At 40.1% G+C, this 20914-nt stretch overlaps 1 protein-coding gene across 2 annotated transcripts in view; it reads right to left on the reverse strand.

The window, feature by feature from the left end:
- Nucleotides 1-2051: 2051 nt before the first annotated feature.
- LOC124773942 (thyroid receptor-interacting protein 11-like) overlaps nt 2052-20914 on the reverse strand; it is a 465298-nt gene continuing 446435 nt past the window's right edge. For both annotated transcript variants that reach the window (XM_047249444.1, XM_047249443.1), the window contains exons 21-23: nt 20623-20773; nt 5274-5381; nt 2052-3582 (exon numbers count right to left, since the gene is read on the reverse strand). In XM_047249444.1, coding sequence (XP_047105400.1) covers nt 3445-3582; nt 5274-5381; nt 20623-20773 — 397 coding nt within the window. In that variant the 3' untranslated portion in view covers nt 2052-3444. The remainder of the gene's footprint in view (nt 3583-5273; nt 5382-20622; nt 20774-20914) is intronic.

Genomic DNA, 20914 nt, shown 5'->3' on the forward strand with positions numbered 1-20914 from the left:
AAAAACTGTTTACATGCCTCTATACAAGCCCTCATTTCTGTTATCTTATCTTCACGGTTCTTATGCAAAAAGTACATTGCCAGTAGAAGAACTGTTTTGCAGTCAGCTCAAGTCCAGTTCCTTAAATTTTCTCAATAGTATTTTGTGAAAAGAATATCACATTCCCTTCAGCGACTTCCATTTGAGTTCATGAAGCATCTCCAAAATACTAGCATGTTGTTCAAACCTGCCACTTCTGAACTGCTTCAGTGTTTTCCTTTAATGCAACCTGGTAGGTGTCGTAAACATTTGACCAGTACTCAGGTATGGGTCATATTAGTCTTCTACACATCATCGTCTCTATAGATGAGTTACACTTTCCTAAAATTCTCCCAATAAACTATACTTGACCAACCACCTTCCCTACTATGGCTCTTATGCACTGATTTAATTTCAAATCACTTTGTAGTGTTATGCTTTGATATTTAATCAAAGTGACTGTGTAAAGCAGAACACAACCAAGGCTGTATTCAAACATTACAGGAGTGTTTCTTCTACCATCTGTATTAACTTACATTTTTCTACATTTAGAGCAAGCTGCCATTCATCACCTCAAATAGAAATCTTGTCTAAGTCATCACTCAACAATGACACCTTTCTGCACACCACAGTGAAATCAACAAACAAGAGAGTCTTGGTAGCCATTGTTTTTTTGTTAACTCTGAGTTACTATTTATAGCTTCTGACTGTAGTTGTTTTTGTCTAGTGGTACAAATTAAACACCAACATATAGAAGAAAATTAGGGAAGAAGTAAGGGGGAAAAAGTCATGAGCAATAATTGTAATTTGAAACATGAGGATTGTTTATGGTCTTACCAAACAGATTTGTAAGAACAACCAATGTTACAGTGAGTATCGAACATGCTTTGAAATAAAGCAAAATGCACATCGTCTAAATAAGATTTTTACTACAGTAACGAAAGATGGTACATAATCTATGTTAATTTTATTTACTTATCATTCAAATTCCATTTTCAAAACCCTTGTGACTCTGGTTGGTTGGTTAGTTGTTTTGGGGAAGGAGACCAGACAGCGTGGTCATCGGTCTCATCGGATTAGGGAAGGATGGGGAAGGAAGTCGGCCGTGCCTTTTCAGAGGAACCATCCCGGCATTGGCCTGGAGTGATTTAGGGAAATCACGGAAAACCTAAATCAGGATGGCCGGACGTGGGATTGAACCGTCGTCCTCCCGAATGCGAGTCCAGTGTCTAACCACTGCGCCACCTCGCTCAGTCCTTGTGACTCTGATTTCACTTTGCAGTTGATAGAGGAAATGTGGATTCTCACTGTCCAGTTCTTTTGTCCCTTTTGAATTTCCCTAAACATGTTTCTGAAGCCGTTTGGTACTTCTTGCCAGCATCTCAGGGAGATAATTTGTCACCTCCTTAAGATCCACATCTTTAGATAACAAACTTGACTCCTTATTACATACTACATGCAACTACACTGTCCACAGCTTACCAGCAAAGATGTTACCTGTGTCAGTTCAGTAATTATTCCCAAGTTATCAATTCAAAAGCACTGTTTCAAATTAAACATACTGTTCTCTACAGAAACTTTAGCAAATGCCCTTTTCCTTACCTTCTTGCTGTAGTTATCTTAATGCATCATCTTCTGCAATGTTTCTAATATGTTCCAAAATGTGACGGTACAAACTGCTCCTGCTTGCATGTCTAGGAAATACTGAGATGACTCTTATAGTCATATGACCACACAGTTTTTGTTTTGTTAGGTGCCAATGGTGCAATGGCCCTTTTTCATATCTCAGTAATTGTGTTCAATCCTTGAGGAGAAGCTACTTCATTGTATTATATTAGAAAGAGAAAAAGTGGTTCCTTTGTCATTTTTAAAATTTGCCTTGTTAGACGAATTACTTTCAGTCAGCATGAGGTTCATTTTAACTTTCATCCAAATGCAGTATATGAATTCACAGCACACTTACATGAATAGAACGGAACTTAAAACGGAAGGAATTTTTTTATTAACTATATAATTAATTTTTAACAGTCATCAGCATATAAGGTTTTCAGCAGCACAGCTGCATTGAAGGGTTTCAACAAACAAATGATAACATCAGGCAACTTGTTATTCTATGGCTGATGAATATGATGTACAAGCACATCAAAAGAACATATCTTAATTAAGGGTTTTAAATATATGAGAGAGAGGGAGGAGAGGGGGGGGGGGGGGGGAGACAGAGAGAGAGAGAGAGAGAGAGAGAGAGAGAGAGAGAGAGAGAGAGAGTGTCAACAAGCTACTTGTTCTGTTAATATAAAGATCAGTTTGCAGTTGTAAAAGAAGAAAAAATACTGTGTCAGACCCCCTTTAATAGACATACCAAGTTTAATTTCAACTAACTATATCTAAACAGTTTTTCTAGTTACCAGTGGTGACCAAACTACTCATATTCTGTGTCATTACATAACTTGTATGTGTTTTTCTTGCTGATGACATCTTTTTGAGGAGATCCCATCAAGATGTGGAAATCAAACACCTCCAGACCGTGAATGCTATTTTGAGAAGTACTGTACATAAAATACTCTACCTGAAACAAATACTAGCTTCATGTCAACATTCTGGTGATACCTTATAACTATTCTCACCTCATATGCTTATGAACAGGCCCACTAAAAATATTATCTCTAAAAGCTACTAACACTGCCTTCTTCACCATAACCTGTGACAAGTTCTAATATCTTCTGGTAGCAACAAGGGGTTATGACGACACTGGCACTTTCTGGCTGTGCCATCTGGCTTTTACAGATACTAGGAGAGGTGAGAGGGAAACACTGAAAGGCAGGATGGCGTTTACATGTAGGAAACATGTTGCATTCTTCATAAGCATGATGCTAAATGATGATTATATCCATGACCAAGTAATAAATATTTGTATTTGAGTATTATTACACCATTTCCTTTTCTTTCACTTTTAAAAATAAATAATTATGAATATCAGTTCAACTACCCATCTTTTTGTTGTTATTGAAAGATTGTAAATACCCCAAAAGTGGGTAATGCTTCACATTTATTATACTTAATACAATTTGTTTTATTGATATTATCACCTTTGATATTATCACATGGTGTCAGTTAGCAAGGAATGTTGTGACAAGGTATCAGTGTCTTAAGCAAAAATATACAATAGTGTCTAACTACAGAATGAAGTTGTTCTTAATCCTAAGTATATAAAATTCACATTTCTGTAGCATCAATCATGCTTAATATCATTTAGAGTTGAGCACATTCAACATGGTACATTTTATTCTTGATTTCAGAACATTCAATTCAATCTCATCCTTAGATGTGAAAATATGGATTAACAGAACTGTGAAATCTCTTGTTTTATACATTAAATTAAAAATCACAGCAAATCACTATTTACAGAGATAGAGGGTAAAGAATCTGTCAGCTCTCTTTGAGAACATCTTTGAGTATACTGCTGCTACTGCGAGCAGCAGGGAACTGTGTGAATGTGGGTAGATGGACTTCTGAGAGAAGCAGTGGTGAACGTCTTGAGCTAGTACTTGAAGAACTGGGTGAAGGCTATTGCAAAAAAGAATAACAGTGTGTTAAGCTACACCATAAAATAATATTTACAATGGTTTTTTCAAAGTATAATGTTTATTTGTTAGAATCATATAATAAAAATAAGGAAATTTGTGCAATCTCATTTGTATATATCACTAATAGCTCTCAGTTCAAAGAGTTTTGAAACTGAATTAATAAGAAAGAGTAAATTTCAGATGGTGGTTTTAATGCTTCAAGTGATCTAATTAGTCTCTACCCCTCCCCTCAAGTACAATGCACAGAATGTTCATACAAGCATTTGAAGGTGCCAGAAAAGTCCTTCTTTGGGATGTTGTTCTACTTGTGTATTACATTGGCTTGAATGCTGTTTGTGTTTTCAAAGTGTAGACCCTTCGTTGAATTATTGTTTGTGGTAGGTACGTACTGATAACACCAAGTGTCATCACCTGTAATGGTTTTTTTCCAGAAAAAAATTGTACTCATTTTTCATTTCAGTCTTGCAGGTGCCCAGGTATCATTGTTTATATTTGAAAGTCAAGGTGTGTGGGACAAACTTCATGCACATTTTACACTTCTTCAAAAAATTCTGGAGAATGATCTAGAAATGCTGCTGCATTGCATTTTGTGACACACATTGACACTTTATGGTCATGCTTCTACTAGCTAACAGTGCCTGCTCACAATTGACTGGTTGAATGTTAGTTCAAACGGCCACCTTAGTTACTATGCTGATGCTATGTATATGCCAGGAAAAGACATCAGTCTCAGAGCTTTTTGGACAGACAGTGTATGCATCACATTGCCCTGGAAGCATAATCTGAGTCAAGACTGGTCTCATACAAAAAAAGAAAGATAATGCCAATTCGGCAAGAAGCCCACTGTGTAGAGGATCATAAGACTTTGAAGGCAAGGATGGTTTCATTGGAAAAACAGTCTTCATCATCAGTAATGTCTGGTATGTTAGGAGAGTCTTTGTGACTCCACTTCTGTTGGTCCATCACTTCCTTCTTAATGCTGCTGTCCAGCCCATCATTGAAAATCTGAAATCTGAAACTCTTCCACCCTCACCTCCTCTCCCCTTCCACGTACACATTATAAGCCCTTCCTTCTTCCTTAGTATGTATCCTGGCCACTTTCCTGCTTTTAATTAACTCAGCAACTTTCTCTGCTCTCACATTCCTCTCAGAACCTCGTTTATTTCTCATTTTATTGATCCAACTTATATTTTTCCATTATTCACCATGCCCACATCTCAAAATTTAATCATGGAAAACTAATGCGTTGCCACAACGGCCAAGATGACACAACAGTAATTTGCTTTAACAATGTCTGATGTGATCAGTAGTCTTGAAACTCTTGTTAACAAATCAGTTATATCTGCAAACGGTTGTTAATAGTAACAATTGAAACATTTCAAGCTCATCTTTAGAAGATTGAAAATCGTCATTATTAAAGCATAGTTCTGGGAACAGGAAATTGTTTCATCGATATAAATGATAGTGGGTATTTAACATAGCACCTCGAATTACATTATTTTTGCAAATTATGCAAACTGTTTAACTTATTTACTTACTACAAAAATGCATCACAAGACAGACAGGCACTTTATTTTGCACCTCTGTTAATTATTTATGTCATTGTGTTTTAAATCAGTGTTAAAACAGAATAGTCCAAATATTCACAATATATTTATTCTAGATACTTACAGTGGATCTCTCCCTTGGTGCTTGTTCTTGAGTCTGTGGAAGTAGTCGAAGTTTTGGCTGTGGTCTGGATTCATTCTCCAAGAATCGAATGAATGCCTCGGACAGGGACTGAAATATCATGTTAAATAAATGTACTTTTGAAAACTATGCCATACAGCTGATTCTGCAAAACACAAGATTCAAAGAATAGAACATGGTAATTATTTCTTACTCATGCACGAAGTTGTTGTTTACTGAACTGACTTTGACACTTTAAGTAAGAGATATGAAAGTATTATGCATTTTTACAACTTGAGAAACTGAGTGCTTCAGTCTAATTATTCTCTTTTTGTTACCATGGAACTAAAACTGCTGATGATACATTCATGAACAACACTTTCTTGTGTGAAGAAACGAAATTCCTCTTAGCATAAATCATTAAAAAGATTCATTTAATTCATTCTGCTATGTCATAACTGTATTTACTTTCCACAAGCACTTTTGTAAAAATGCTAAGGGGTATCTATGTATGAAATATTGCATATTTGACAATTACTGAACAATATCTCTGAAAAATTGAAATTATATTCTGACTGAAGAAATCTTATTACAAGTAAAAATATTGCAAAACAAGATTCTATGATAATGTTACTTTCAGTAACAGGTAGCAATATCCACACACCATACCTATTTCTACTCATTAAACAAATAACAACCAATTTAAATGACACAATATCATCAACTATGACTTTCTTATGAGGGACCTAATATAAGCTTCAGTTACAAATTTAGTTTTTATTTTCTTTACAGTTAAGCTCAATCATTGTAAAGGAATAACAGAAATTACATGTTTTAGTCAGAAGTGCTTCATCTCATTTATTTCAGAATCATCCTCAGCACTTCAGGAGTGGAATGAACATGTAGAAAAACACATGTGTAATGTAATAATGTGCCTGTGGCTAGGGCATTCTGTTGGGTAGACCGATCGCCATTTTAGTTGACACCACTTTGGCAACTTGCATATCAATGAGGATGAGATGATGATGAAGAAAACCTCCAACTCAGTGGGAATCAGACCTGGGCCCCTCGATGGCATTCTACCACACTGACAACTCAGCTATGGAGGCACACATATAATGTAATTTGAAGTAGACTTTTTTAGGCTTGGTCTTCAGCACTAGATTGTGTTTTAGGCTGTAGACAACTTTTGTCTCATGTTTCCTTCTTTTACAAGTTTCCTTTTTAACTGTAATGCACTGTTTTCCAAGATTTGTTGTAGCTGCTTTCTAATCTTGGTAGAACTAATCTGCAAAATACTGTCCTGTTGCATATTACTGTTTGCTCAATACCTTATTTCAACATATTTTACATCATCAGCAATAGCCACACTTATACACAGATTACTGTCTTCTGTTCTGAGCATCTGCTTTGTTCCTCCTTGTTCCTACAGTCTTCAAGTCACACCCAAACACACCTCACTTTTATCCCAGTCATACGGTAAGTTTGGGTTCTCAAGAAATGTAGTGACATGTGAAGTAATACCACAAAATAGGTTGAAGAAAGGCGAATCTATTGACTGGAATACACACTTTACAATTCTGAAGTTATTAGGGGTACAATACCGGTAGTGAAAGCCTATCTAAAATTTCAATGAAAACCAGACAGCTGTAATAATAGCTCAAGGATAAGAAAGGGAGAGAGGGCTGCAGTCCCTCACTGCATGTTATTCAGTCGTACACAGAGCAAGCAGTAAAGGAGACCAAGGAGAAAGTTGTAACCAGAATTAAAGTTCAAAAAAAAAAAAAAAAAAAAAAAAAAAAAAAAAAAAAAAAAAAAAAAAAAAAAGATTTGACGTTTGTGAATGACTCTGTGATTTTGCCAGAGTTGGCTTGCGATTGAATGGACAGTGTCTTGAAAAGATGTAAGATGAAAACCAAGGAAAGCATAGCGGAATTAATTAGGTAACACTGAGGGAAAGAGATTAAGAAATGAGATATCACGGGTAGTGGATGGGTTTTGCTATTTGGCCAGCAAAATAAATGACAGAGACAAGAATAAATAGGAGTAAAATGTAAACTGAAAATAGCAAGAAAAGCATTCCCAGAAAAGAAAAAAAAAGAAAACTGTTAGCACTTAAGTTTTGGGAGTGTTTATAGCTTTATATGGAAGTGAAATGGGGATGACAAAGAGAACAAGAGGAGAACAGAAGCTTTTGAAATGTGCTGTTACAGAAGAATGCTGAAGACTAGGTGGGTATATTGAGTAACTAATGGAGAAGTACTGTATCAAATCGGAAAGGTGGAAAAAAGAACTTTCTGGCATAACTTGACTAAAAGAAAACAATAGCTGACAGAACACATCCTGAGGTGTAAAAGAGTAATTAATTTTTTTTGTAGGATGTGTGTGTGGGCGGGAGGGGGGTGGGCAGGGGGAGGGGGGGGGGGGGTGTTGAAATTGGAGAGGGAAACCAAGCTTTGACTAAAGTAAGCAAGCTGAAGAGGATGTAGGTTACAGTGATCATGATGAGATGTAGAGACCCACAGAATAGACTAGTGAAGAGAGTTAATCTCAAATCAGTCTTTGGACTGAAGATCACAACAAAAATAATTATGTCTTGCATCCTAGTCTGATAATTCTTCAAGTGCCAGAAGGGCCTCCAACAGCAAAGAGTTTGGTGAGACAAGTGAACAATGTTCAACCGCAGCAGAGCTATGTTCACAGCAGTTTCCATACACAACTGACTACCTGAAAATCTGGGATCAGCGTGACAAGTCTTTATGTTTATCACACACTAGCTCGGCAAGCCTCCACTGGATACTGTCATTTAACGTAAAGTACTCTTTGTGTTCAAATGGCTCTGAGCACTATGGGACTTAACATCTGAGGTCATCAGTCCCCTAGACTCAGAACTACTTAAACCTAACCAACCTAAGGACATCACACACATCCATGCCCGAGACAGGATTCGAAGCTGCGACTGTAGCAGCAGCACAGTTCCGGACTGAAGTGCCTAGAGCCGCTCGGTCACAGTGGCCGGCACTCTTTGTGTCATTCAAAATACATTTACTGATGAGGGGAGCAGACTTTAACACAACACACTGAAGGTTGCTTAGCAGCCCATCCACCTAATATATGGTACAATGAGAAGCACACATTGCTTTTCTCATCACAATGGTCTATAGCCCATAGATGTGGATATATATCTATTTCCCATTAAGTGATACATCAAGATTGTTACCATGTTGGAATTAACAGCTACACAGCTTGAAAGTTTGGATTGGATATTGTGATCTACCATATTTGGTTCCCTTAAATCATCACTAAACTGTAATTATTAGGTCTACAGCTTTGCTCCCTCCATTTTACAATAGACAGCAGCAGTGGTAAGTCGTGGTGCAGATGGTAGGTCAGTAAGCTTAAGCATTTGTGAACATAACCCTTTCAGAATATTAGTCAATTTTTAATTGAGTCATAAAGTTATTCTCAATTGAATATTTCAATTTTTGAACACAATTCTCATCATTTTCAGGAATTTTCTGCTTTAACTTGAAGAAACCTATGGCTGAGGTTCATATAACACTGGGAAAGACGTATAGTGAGGCATCTATTAGTGAAAGAATGTGCAGTGAATGGTTTCAATGCTACAAGAATGGTGATTTTGATGTTGAAGACCAGCATAGCAGCGCAAGATAGGTTTTTGAAGCAACTGAAACTGAAGAAAACAATCATAGTAGAATGTTATTGATACATTTGAGACAAGTACTGAAAAACAAATGGCCACAATATAGGTAGAGATTTGAAAAAAAATTACCAATAGTGAACTGGCCATATAACTGTGAGGGGGGTGGGGGGTGGAGGGATGTGAACAATGAAAGTAAAGAACAGTGAAACGCAATTGTGCAGCTGTCAGCTACATTATTTACTGTAATCAGTGTTGAATTTCCACCCCCCCCCATTTTTCAGCCAGTATAACCTGTCAACACCGAGGATTATTAATGAAGAAATAAAGTAGGTGAAAGTCACATACCAACATTCCTTCATAAACATACTCTTACCACAACCAAACAATAGTCCCATGTACTTTCCTTCCAGCCCTACTAAAACATTTGTCTCCCCCTGCCTCACCATGTGGTCTTTTTGACCAATCCTTCCATATAATCTTCTCCAAGGTATCTCTCTCCTCCCTGAGGAAGGATCGATTGGTTCTTAAATCAAGGATAGTGTACTGGTATGCATTTTTGTATTTCCATTGGCAATACTGATGTTTCTTCTGAAAGTAATTACAAGCCAGAAATTCTGTCTCATAATATTATATAGTTTTCTCCCAAGATTTTTCTTTTCATAGAAATCTGATAACACAATATGGTTAGATTAAATTTATTCACTAAGTGGTGGCAGGACAAAATAGATAAAAGTTGTGGAAACACACAATCTTTCTGAGTCAGTGGCTCCTCCTCCTGTCTAAAGGGCCCTTTCACCACTGCTGCACAAAAAGGACCCACTAGCTGCAAAAGCTTACATATTTACACATCTTTTATGTGTTTCTCCTGCCACAACGTGGTGACTAGTTTTTTACCTATCCATATTATATTGTATTTTCAGACACAGGTTATTCTTGTTGATAAATCTAAAAAATTGTCAGAATCAGGATAAGAAGTTTATTGTCTCACAACATACAAGATAGACCAGTAATTTATTGTACAGGAAACTTCTCAACATTACACTATAGAAAATTTTAGTTTTAGGGAATTTTAGTGTTGTAAATTTAAGTACACAGGTCTGCAAAACTTAAGGACAAAAGTAGCTTTTGCTTGATGTGTCACTGCCAAGTAACACAGCTCAATGAAACTTGGGCATATATAGAAACAACTGCTACAGTGTAGTATAGAACGTAGCTGAAAGAAATGTGCTATGAAAGAAACAGAAATGACACTTTTATTCAAAGATAATTATTACACTGAAATCAATGCAGTCTATGATGGTTCCCTGGACATTACAAAAGGTGAGACATGGCTCTTAATAGGGCATTTGGTCACCATGGAGAGCAATGCATGCTCTGAAACATGCCCCATGCTGGCCACAAGGTTGTTAGGGAGCCTTGTTGTAGGACATTCCATTTATCCACCAGTGCACTCAACAAGTGCTGGACAGTCATTTATACACTTAGATGTGCTGCAATTCATCTCCACAATGTATCTCACATGTGCTTGATCAGATTGAAGTTACGAGAGAGGGCAGGCCAGCCCATTTATCAAATATCCTCTCATTCCTAGAGCTCCTCCACTTGCGCTGTTTGATGCAGTCACCCATTTTTGTTCATAAAAATGACTGAATGCATCCCTGAAAAGACACACATATGGAAGGGGTGTAGTGGGTGAATGTCTGGATTCAAAGATTTGGAGGTCAATACGCTCATACAACATTATGGTTCCCCACACCACAACCTCTTCTTGTGATCTTCAGCCCAGAGACTGGTTTGATGCACCTCTCCATGTTACTCTAACCTGTGCATGCTTCTTCATCTCAGAGTAACTACTGCAACCTACTACCTTCTGAATCTACCTAGTGCATTCATCTCTTGGTCTACCTCTACAATTTTTACCCTCCTCAATTCTCTCCAATACTAAATTGGTGATCCCTTGGCGCCTCAGAACGTGTCCTACCAACTGGTCTCTTCTTTTAGTCAGGTTGTGCCACAATTTCCTCTTCTCCCCTATTCTATACAGTACCTCCTCATTAGTTATGTGATCTACCCATCTAATCTTCAGCATTCTTCTGTAGCACCACATTTCGAAAGCTTCTATTCTCTTCTTGTCCAAACTAGTTATCGTCCATGTTTCGTTTTCATACGTGGCTATACTCCATACTAATACTTTCAGAAAAGACTTCTTGACACTTAAATCTATATTCGATGTTAACAAATTTCTCTTCTTCAGAAACGATTTCCTTGCCATGGTCAGTCTACATTTTACATCCGCTCTGCTTTGACCATCATCAATTATTTTACTCCCCAAATAGCAAAACTCCTTTACTACTTTAAGTGTGTCATTTCCTAATCTAATTCCCTCAGTATCAGCTGACTTCATTTGACTACATTCCATTATTCTCATTTTGCTTTTATTTATGTTCATTTTACATCCTCCTTTCAAGACACTGTCCATTCTGTTCAACTGCTCTTCTTCCAGATCGTTCGCTGTCTCTGACAGAATTAACATGTCATCGGCAAACCTCAATGTTTTTTATTTCTTCTCTGCGGATTTTAATTCCTACTCAACATATTTCTTATGTTCCCTTTACTGCTTGCTCAATATACAGACTGAACAACATTGGGGATAGGCTACAACACTGCCTCACTCCCTTCTCAACCATTGCTTCCCTTTCATGCCCCACTAACTCTTATAATGACAATCTGGTTTCTGTACAAATTGTAAATAGCCTTTTCTCCCTGTATTTTACCCCTGTCACCTTCAGAATTATAAAGAGAGTATTCCAGTCAACAATGTCAAAAGCTTTCTCCAAGTCTACAAATGTTAGAAATGTAGGTTTGCCTTTCCTTAATCTAAAACCATGTTCAACAATGGTGGACACACCTACACACCTTCACATGGTGACAGGTAGGAACAGACAATGCACCCCGGAACATGATGAATTTGGTGGTGTGGGGAGGCATAATGGTGCACCCTCAAATCTTTCAATACAGTACACTCAGCAGTCATTGTTATTGTAACACTGTACTCCTTCCCCCATATGTGTCTTTCCAGGGTAGCATTTGGCCCTGACTTCATTTTTATGGATGATTGCATGGATTATATCGAACAATACAGGAGGTAGAGCTCTTGGAAGGAAGGGATATTTGGCAAATGGACTGGCATGCCCTTTCCCCCTGGTCAACCACACTTGTGGAGGAATGGGATGCCCTACCACAAAAACTCCGTAACAATCTCGTGGCCAGCATTGGAGCACAATGCACAGCATGCATTGCCATCTGTGGTGATTATATACCCTATTAAGAACTATGTCCTGCCATTTGTAATGACCAAGGGAGGATCATGAAATGCGGTGAAATCAGTGTAATGACTGTCTTTGAACACAGGTGTTAATTATGTTTGTCTTATTGCATATTTGTTTCAGTTATATTCTGTATGATATGCAGCAGTTTTATCTATGTATGGGTCAATTTTTATTGAGTTGCACCACTTGGCAGTGGCTAATCATGTAAAAGTTACTTTCATCCTTACATTTTCCACACCAATGTATTATACTGCATTTAAGTTCAAACACTGTATGAAAACTTAATCATTGTTAAATTTTTTGTAGGACTGTGATTATGTTTCAGTTCCTTTTACCATGTCTTGGTCAAGTACCAATATTATGTTTCAAGAGTTATTCTACAGGGTAATAGCAGTTTTGGACTAACATGCTGTACAATGCTCTCTTCAGCAAACTACCCTAAATCTTATTCATATTTTTACCTTTTAATTTGTTACAAATATTCATTCCCATGTGGAGTTTGGACAAATAACTGTTGGTGCTGGGTACAAAGCATTTATACTATTTATTCCTTGTACTGCACTTTGTTTAACACATATGTAATAGAAAGAGCTGCATGCCATTGGATAACTATGGTTTGTTTTGTTTTGTTTTAGGGCACAAAAACAACTAGGGTCATACGTGTCCATGTCAGAACTGTAGAACATGAAGACAAAGAGCGTAGTTAAAAACGACTATACATTAATCCCTATCGGCGGAAGAAAAGACAGCTAAAAACAGGGATGTCGAGAAAGGTCTATAAAATATGTCATAGAGAAATGGAGGTCCTGAACTAAAGATTAAATATCCTCTGTCATATTTCTAAAATATGGATAAAAAGTAAAACACGGTCGACAGCCTGTGTGTCATTTGCTACAGCGGCCAATAACTCAGATGGCAACCACAAATGAGAACGTAAGGCGTTAAAAAATGGGCACACTGTCAGGAAATGGTGGACTGTCAAAGGTTGAGGGCAATAAGCACAATGTGGTGGGGGAGCACCTCTTAACAAATGGCAATGGCTAAAAAGATAGTGCCCAATATGCAACCTAGTTAAAATGATCTCGCCATGGTGAGAGGGCCAAGAGGAGGTCATCCAAGCTGATGGAAAAGGCTTAATTCCCCGGAGCTTATTCCCATGAATGGACAACCAGTGGTGGTGCCAAAGTGATTTCACCTGCTGACAGACAGAAACATGGAGATCATTCGTGGGGGTGGAAGAACCAGCGAGCTAAGGTATGAGGACTACAGCCTTCGCAGCAGCACCAGTGGTCTCATTTCCCAGCGGACCGACATGACCAGGAAGCCATGTAAACATCACAGTAGCTCCATCAAAAATGAGCAAGTGACAGCTTTCCTGTACTCATTGCACTAAGAGATGGACATTGTATAGCACACACAGGCTCTGAAGGGCACTGAGAGAGTTGGAGCACATGACACAATTGAAAATCCTGTGTTACTGGATGTACTGCATGGCCTGATACAGAGCGATGAGCTCCACTGAGCGGTGTCCTGGAAGCCAATACAAAAAATGTTGGCGTCAATGACAAAGGCACCCATGATACCATGGTCAGTCTGACAGCCATCAGTGTACACAAAGGTACTATCGCGAAGTTCCGTGCGAAGGTTGTGAAACTTTCGGTGATTGTGTGAGGCTCGAGTAGTGTGTTTACGTAGCAAAAGAAGGTCAAGGTGAACAGGGGCCACCGCATGAAGCCATGGTGGCAAAGGGTTCACACCTATCGGGAAAGTGGCAGCTACCATTAAGTTAAGCTGCTGGATCAAGAGCTGAAAGCGAACTCCAGGAAGTAACATAGAAGAGGGACGCGGCCCATACTGGCAATCAAAGGAGGTGGCGTAGGATGGGTAATCACACATGGCAGACAAATGACATGCATATCTGCTGAGGAGAAAGTCACAGTGGTAGGACAGTGGAAGTTTGGCAGCTTCTGCATACAGATTGTCAACCAGGGTTGTGGAAAAGACATCAGTGGCCAAATCGATGCCATGATGGTGGGTAGTATTGAGATGCCGTAAGAGGGACGGACGTGCAGATGCATAAACAAAACACCCGTAGTCTAGTTTCGAACAAACAAGGGACCAGTACAAAAGGAGGAGGGTGGTTCAATCTGCTCCCCAGGAAGTAGCACTGAGGACATGTAGGACACTGAAGGACCGCATACAGCGGGCTGCCAGGTAAGACATGTGGGAGGACCAAGAAAGTTTCCTACCGCACATGAACTTCAGGAAATTCCTAGTTTCAATGAACAGAAGAGCAACAGGCCCAAAATGTAAAGATGGTGGAAGAAACCAGTTGCACCGCCAGAAATTCATAAAAATAGTTTTGTTGATGCTCCATGAGTAAAGGCGATCAAGACATCGCTGAAGAGACCACTCAATAAGACAAGTCCATGGAGAACTGGAACAGATGGCAAAATCGTCAACAAAATGGGAGCCAGAGATGCCATTATAGGGTTAAAGGTGATAACAAAGAGGATGGCATTCAGGACAGGACCCTGAGGCACATCAATTTTTCCTGGATAAATGTGTCCAACAAGACAGAACCCACACATATCTTGAAAGCTCGGTCTTTTAAAAATCCTGAAGGAAATGGGGCATGTGGCCACAGAAGCCTCACATGTCGAGAGTACAGAGGACACCAGTCCTCCAGCAGGTGTAGTAGGCTACCTCCAAATCAAAAAACATGGCCACAGTCTGGGATTTCTGTGGAAAACCACGCATGACATGGGTGGACAAAGTGACATGATGGTCAACTGCAGAATGGCCACTTGAAACCCATACTGTGCAGTAGTTGGTACATTGGGAAACTTAAGCCACCATACCAGCCAGGTATGAATCATACATTCCATCACCTTGCAGACACCAGACACAACTGCTGAGAGAAACTGGCAGTAGCTAGAAGGACGGTGTTTGTTCTTAGCGGGCTTAGGCATGGGTATGACAGTGGCTTCACATCAGTGTTTGGGAAATATGCCCTCTGCCCAGATGTCATTGTAAATATAAAGGAGAAAGTGTTTGCCTTCAAGAGAAAGAATGTGAACATCATCTGGCCCTGCAGCAGAGGATCAGGATGAAGTGAGAGCACGATCCAGCTCCCTCATAGTAAAGGTGGCATTGTAGCACTCACTATTCTGAGAAGAGAAGGGTATCGCCCATACCTCTTCTGCTCATTTCTGATGGAGGAAGGCAAGGTGATAGTGGGAGGAGCTTGAAATCTCCACAAAGTGGAAGCCCAAGGTATTGGAGATAGCAATAAGTTTGCTACTGTCATGCCAGAAATTTGGGAATGCGCCTTGGTCCCAGAGAACTGTTGGAGGTTGTCCTACATGAAGAAAGAGCAAGTGGAACTGTTAAAAGAACTAATAAATGAAATCCAGCTAGCTTTTCTGCTATCATGAAGAACACAACGACACTGTGCATGCAACCATTTATAATGAATACAGTTTGCCATCGTAGGATGATGGTTAAAAATGAAGAGAGCACACCTCCATGTGCAAATTGCATCGTGGCACATGTCAGTCCACCAAGGTACAGGGACGTGGTGCATTAAAGAGGAAATGTGAGGAATGGAACGTTCTGCAGCAGTAAGGATAATGTTTGTAAGATATTCTACCTAGTCAACACAACTGGAGAAATGTTGTTCATTCAAGGTCACTAGGGAGGAGCAAAGCCTCCAGCTGGCCTTAGAAAGTTGCCATTTCAGTGTGCACGTAGAAGGGGTTGGAGTCAGCAAACGGATAGCACATGGGAAATGGTTGCTCGAGTATGTGACAGGGAGAATGGACCACTCGAGATGATGGGCAACCTGGGCAGTGCAGAAGGATTGGTACAAACGATAATAGGTGTGTGTGGAGTGTGAAAGGAATGTGAGTGCTCCCATGTTAAAGCAGATGATGTTAAGTTGATTGAGAAGGTTAGCCAAGAGGGCACCTCTCGGACAGGTTATGGGAGAACCCCAAAGGGGACGGTGTGCATGAAAGTCACCAAGCAGCAGAAAGGGGTAAGATAGCTGCCCAATAAGTTGGAGGAGGTCTGTCCTGGTGACATCGAATGATAGAGGGATGTAACCGGTACAAGGGAAAATGTCAAGTGAGGAAAGAAAATAAGGACTGCAACAGCTTCAAGCTGGGTAGTCAAGGAGATGGGTTGACTACGTTCATCATCAGGGATGAGCAGCATGACTCACTCCCTCACGAGATGGAATACCGCCCTCGGGGAGAAGGTCAAAGCAGATCAGAAAGAAATGCAAGAGTTCAAAGTGGTCGCAAGGACGCAATTTTGTTTCCTGGAGGCAGAGAACAAGCGGATGTTGTGATTCTAAGAGCAGCCATAAGTCCTCTTTGTCGGATCAAAGGCTGTGAACATTCCACTGGAGGAGAGTCATGATGGGGAAAGGGGAGGAGGGAAAAAACAAAGGGGTGTCACTTTGACAGCTGCTGACTGCCAGTTTGTGAAGACTCACTGCTCCAGGACACACAAGCTGGAGGGTACTACTCCATGAGATCTACACAGTTGTTAGCATTCTCCTTCTTTCAGTCTACGGACTCCATGGCAGAAAAATGGTTGGTGGTGCCCACCGGCAATACGGAGGTCAGTCAGGCGAGTGTATCGTGTGGCTACACCATCATAGAGGATCTCCGAGTCAGTGAAGGCAAAGACCATTTGTCTTTGTTTAACTTCTTGGATTCCGTAGAAATACGGGAATACGTGAGGCAATACTGACCCTACGACTTATCTTAGAAGCTAGATTAAGAAAATGCAAACCTACATTTCTAGCATTTGTAGACTTGGAGAAAGCTTTTGCCAATGTTGCCTGGAATACTCTCTTTCGAATTCTGAAGGTGGCAGGAGTAAAATACAGGGAACGAAAGGCTATTTACAATTTGTACAGAAACCAGATGGCAGTTATAAGAGTCGAGGGACATGAAAGGGAAGCAGTGGTTGGGAAGGGAGTGAGACAGGGTTGTAGCCTCTCCCCGATGTTATTCAATCTGTATATTGAGCAAGCAGTGAAGGAAACAAAAGAAAAATTCGGAGTAGGTATTAAAATCCATGGAGAAAAAATAAAAACTTTGAGGTTCGCGGATGACATTGTAATTCTGTCAGAGACAGCAAAGAATCTGGAAGAGCAGTTGAACAGAATGGACAGTGTCTTGAAAGGAGGGTATGAGATGAACATCAACAAAAGCAAAACGAGGATAATGGAATGTAGTCGAATTAAGTCAGGTGATGCTGAGGGAATTAGATTAGGAAATGAGACACTTAAGTAGTAAAGCAGTTTTGCTATTTGGAGAGCAAAATAACTGATGATGGTCGAAGTAGAGAGGATATAAAATGTAGACTGGCAATGGCAAGGAAAGCGTTTCTGAAGAAGAGAAATTTGTTAACATCGAGTATTGATTTAAGTGTCAGGAAGTTGTTACTGAAAGTATTTGTATGGAGTGTAGCCATGTATGGAAGTGAAACATGGACGATAAATAGTTTAGACAAGAAGAGGATAGAAGCTTTCGAAATGTGGTGCTACAGAGGAATGCTGAAGATTAAATGGGTAGATCACATAACTAATGAGGAGGTATTGAATAGGATTGGGGAGAAGAGGAGTTTGTGGCACAATTTGACTAGAAGAAGGGATCGGTTGGTAGGACATGTTCTGAGGCATCAAGGGATCACCAATTTAGTATTGGAGGGCAGCGTGGAGGGTAAAAATCGTAGAGGGAGATCAAGAGATGAATACACTAAACAGATTCAGAAGGATGTAGGCTGCAGTACGTATTGGGAGATGAAGAAACTTGCACAGGATAGAGTAGCATGGAGAGCTGCATCAAACCAGTCTCAGGACTGAAGACCACAACAACAACAACTTCTTGGAGCCTTTCAGGTTGTCAGAGGAAGACTCAGATGTGTGTCGGCTGGAGGGATGTAGGAAGTCTTTGCGGCAGTATTACTTCTGTCCTTTCCCCCTTCCAGTTGTGCAGCAGCTGACATCATCCCATGAGGTGAAAAATTGGTGACGTGTTGCACAGCTGGAGGAGGAGATGGGGATGCTACCATGACACTGGGTGATTTTACAACCTTGGTGTTCAATTTGAGGTTGCATGTGGCCATGCCCTTCGTGGAGTGAGATGTAGCAAGAACATTACTGTAAGAGCCAGATGGTAGAACACAAGGTTTGCAACTAGCCAATAACTTGCAAGTGACCGGGTAAGGCACTTTTTCCCTTACCTGGATCTCCCAGACAGCCCACTCGTTGAGATACGTGGGACAATGCAGTTGATACAGTGGGGAGAAGGAAGCAGACAATCGCCCTTGTAAGCATCCCTACCACAGGTTACACATTTGACTGGGTGCTGACAGGACAGTTGAATGTGGTTGAAATGATGACACTGGTAGCAGTGCAACAGGTTTGGAATGTACAGTCAAACTGTGACAACTTCATAGCCTGCTTTGATCTTGGATGGAAACACCACTCTATCAGAAGTGATAAAAAGAGTGTTTGGGGGCACCAAGGATGCATCTACCTTTTTCATCACCCAATGGACTGCAATGACACCCTGATCAGAGAGGTACATCTGGATTTTGGTTCAGTCAGACTATCAAGCAGCCTAGTGTAAGTAACACTACAGGAACAATTCAGGGTTTTATGGGCCTCAACATGAACAGGATAGTAGTGGAGGAGTGAAGCGGTAAGCAGTTGTTGTGCTTGAGAATCAGAAGTAGTCTCCAAAAGCAAAGTGCCTTTGCGTAAATGAGAGCAGGATTTCACAGGCCCAGCAATTTTATCAACATCTTTCCAAGTAATAAATGCATTTACCATTGCAAAGGACTGACCGTCTTCAGTATGTGAAACCGTGAGGAACCACGGTACAGCTAGGAGGTCTTTGAATCGGGAGCCCCATTCCATTTACATTTCACAGACATTGACTGCGAAGAAGATCATTCGCTCATTGTGAGAAAATCCCCGTGAGTACCAGCGTCTCCAGTGGCATTCTCCTTCCAACTGCTCCCCCCCCCTCCCCTTCAGAGGGGACTCAGCTGCCTTAGGTGATTGCTCACACCTCAGGTCACACCTCCCAAACACCTGATAGTGGGACCAATCCGCAATTTCGGAAGGGAGCAGCTCGGGCAATCACCCCTTCTTGGAACAGGCCTGTACCAGGGGGTACTTGCGAACCTTACCTCTTGATCTGGGGCTGGGAATTATGCGTTACCCAGTCACTTGTCATGCGTGGGCCAGCCTTCAGAAGCACACAGGGAGGAAGAAGAAAAAGAGGAACCTTAAACACTAAAGTGGAGGAAGGATAGGAGAAGATGAATGAATAAAGAAAAAAGTAATGAAAAAAAAGTGGTGAGTCTTTTCTTATGTCAGCTACTGAAGATGTGGAACACATTCCCAAAAACACCCCAGACACATTCCCCAAGGGAGGGGAAAAGGAACAGCAAGAGGATAGACATGCAGCACAGAAGGGAAAAGATGTTGCAAAGGCTGGGGCCCAGTGGTAGCCAAGCCACCTGAGGGAGGATACCTATGACTGACTGCTATCAATTCACGGGCTACAATAGCTTCATTATAATTTTCATTATAAGAGTATTGTTTCATTGCCAATACAGCAGAGTGCTTATATTTTACAATTGTAGCACAATTTCTACTTGGTGAACCACATTTTGCAGTTTCCTTTAACAATGATTTCATTTCATTTTCCATTTAATCCACTTTCATTTTCTTCTATTGCTTGAAAGGGCTATTAAGGATAAAAAAAAACAATTTGTGTTCCTGATGTATACTTAATATAGGAACAAAACTGTGAATCCAGTAGCACCACTACTACGTTAAACATACTTTGCTTAAATGATAATTAATTTAAACCCTCAGCTGCCGTTAGGTGTTGTTCATATACCTCTATGGGGACAGCTGAAAATGTGTGCCCCAACCAGGACTCGAACCTGAGATCTCCTGCTTACATGGCAGACACTCTATTCATCTGAGCCACTGAGGACACTGAATAGTGCGACTGCAGGGACTTATCCCTTGCACGCATCCCATGAGACTCATATTTACAACTGTCCACAATCTACATACATAATGTCCCAGTCGGGGCACACATTTTCAGCTGTCCCCATTGAGGTATATCAGCAACACCTGTCGGCAGCTGAGGGTTTCAATTAATTATCATTTATTCTAGAGAAGCTGCACAGTCATCAGTGGTATCTGTTCTTCCGGGAACAGTTACTATCTTCATATAATTTGCTTAGATGATTTTATGGAGTTCATTCTTAAATGCGAGTTTCATTTTGGTTTTAAACAAACGGCATAAAACTTTACCTGGTTCGAGTCTGGACTATTGGATGCCAAGCCAAGTTTTGAAAGCTCATCAGGACATAATTCCAGCACACTTCCAAGTACACGAAGCACTTGACTTTTACTAGCAGCTGGTGCTGAGAAATAGCCCAGCATTAAGTTCTTCACCAAGTTCCTGGAAAATATATTAATGATTAATACAACAGTGCTCATTCAAAAAATGTTTCATGGAAACTGTTAGAGAAATGTCACAGCTTACTGATGAAAAAAATTTTTACACTGACATTAACTGAAAGTACACTGTATGCTAACTATA

This window comes from Schistocerca piceifrons, chromosome 2, assembly GCF_021461385.2.
Source record: "Schistocerca piceifrons isolate TAMUIC-IGC-003096 chromosome 2, iqSchPice1.1, whole genome shotgun sequence".
NCBI classification, from domain to species: Eukaryota; Metazoa; Arthropoda; class Insecta; order Orthoptera; family Acrididae; genus Schistocerca; species Schistocerca piceifrons.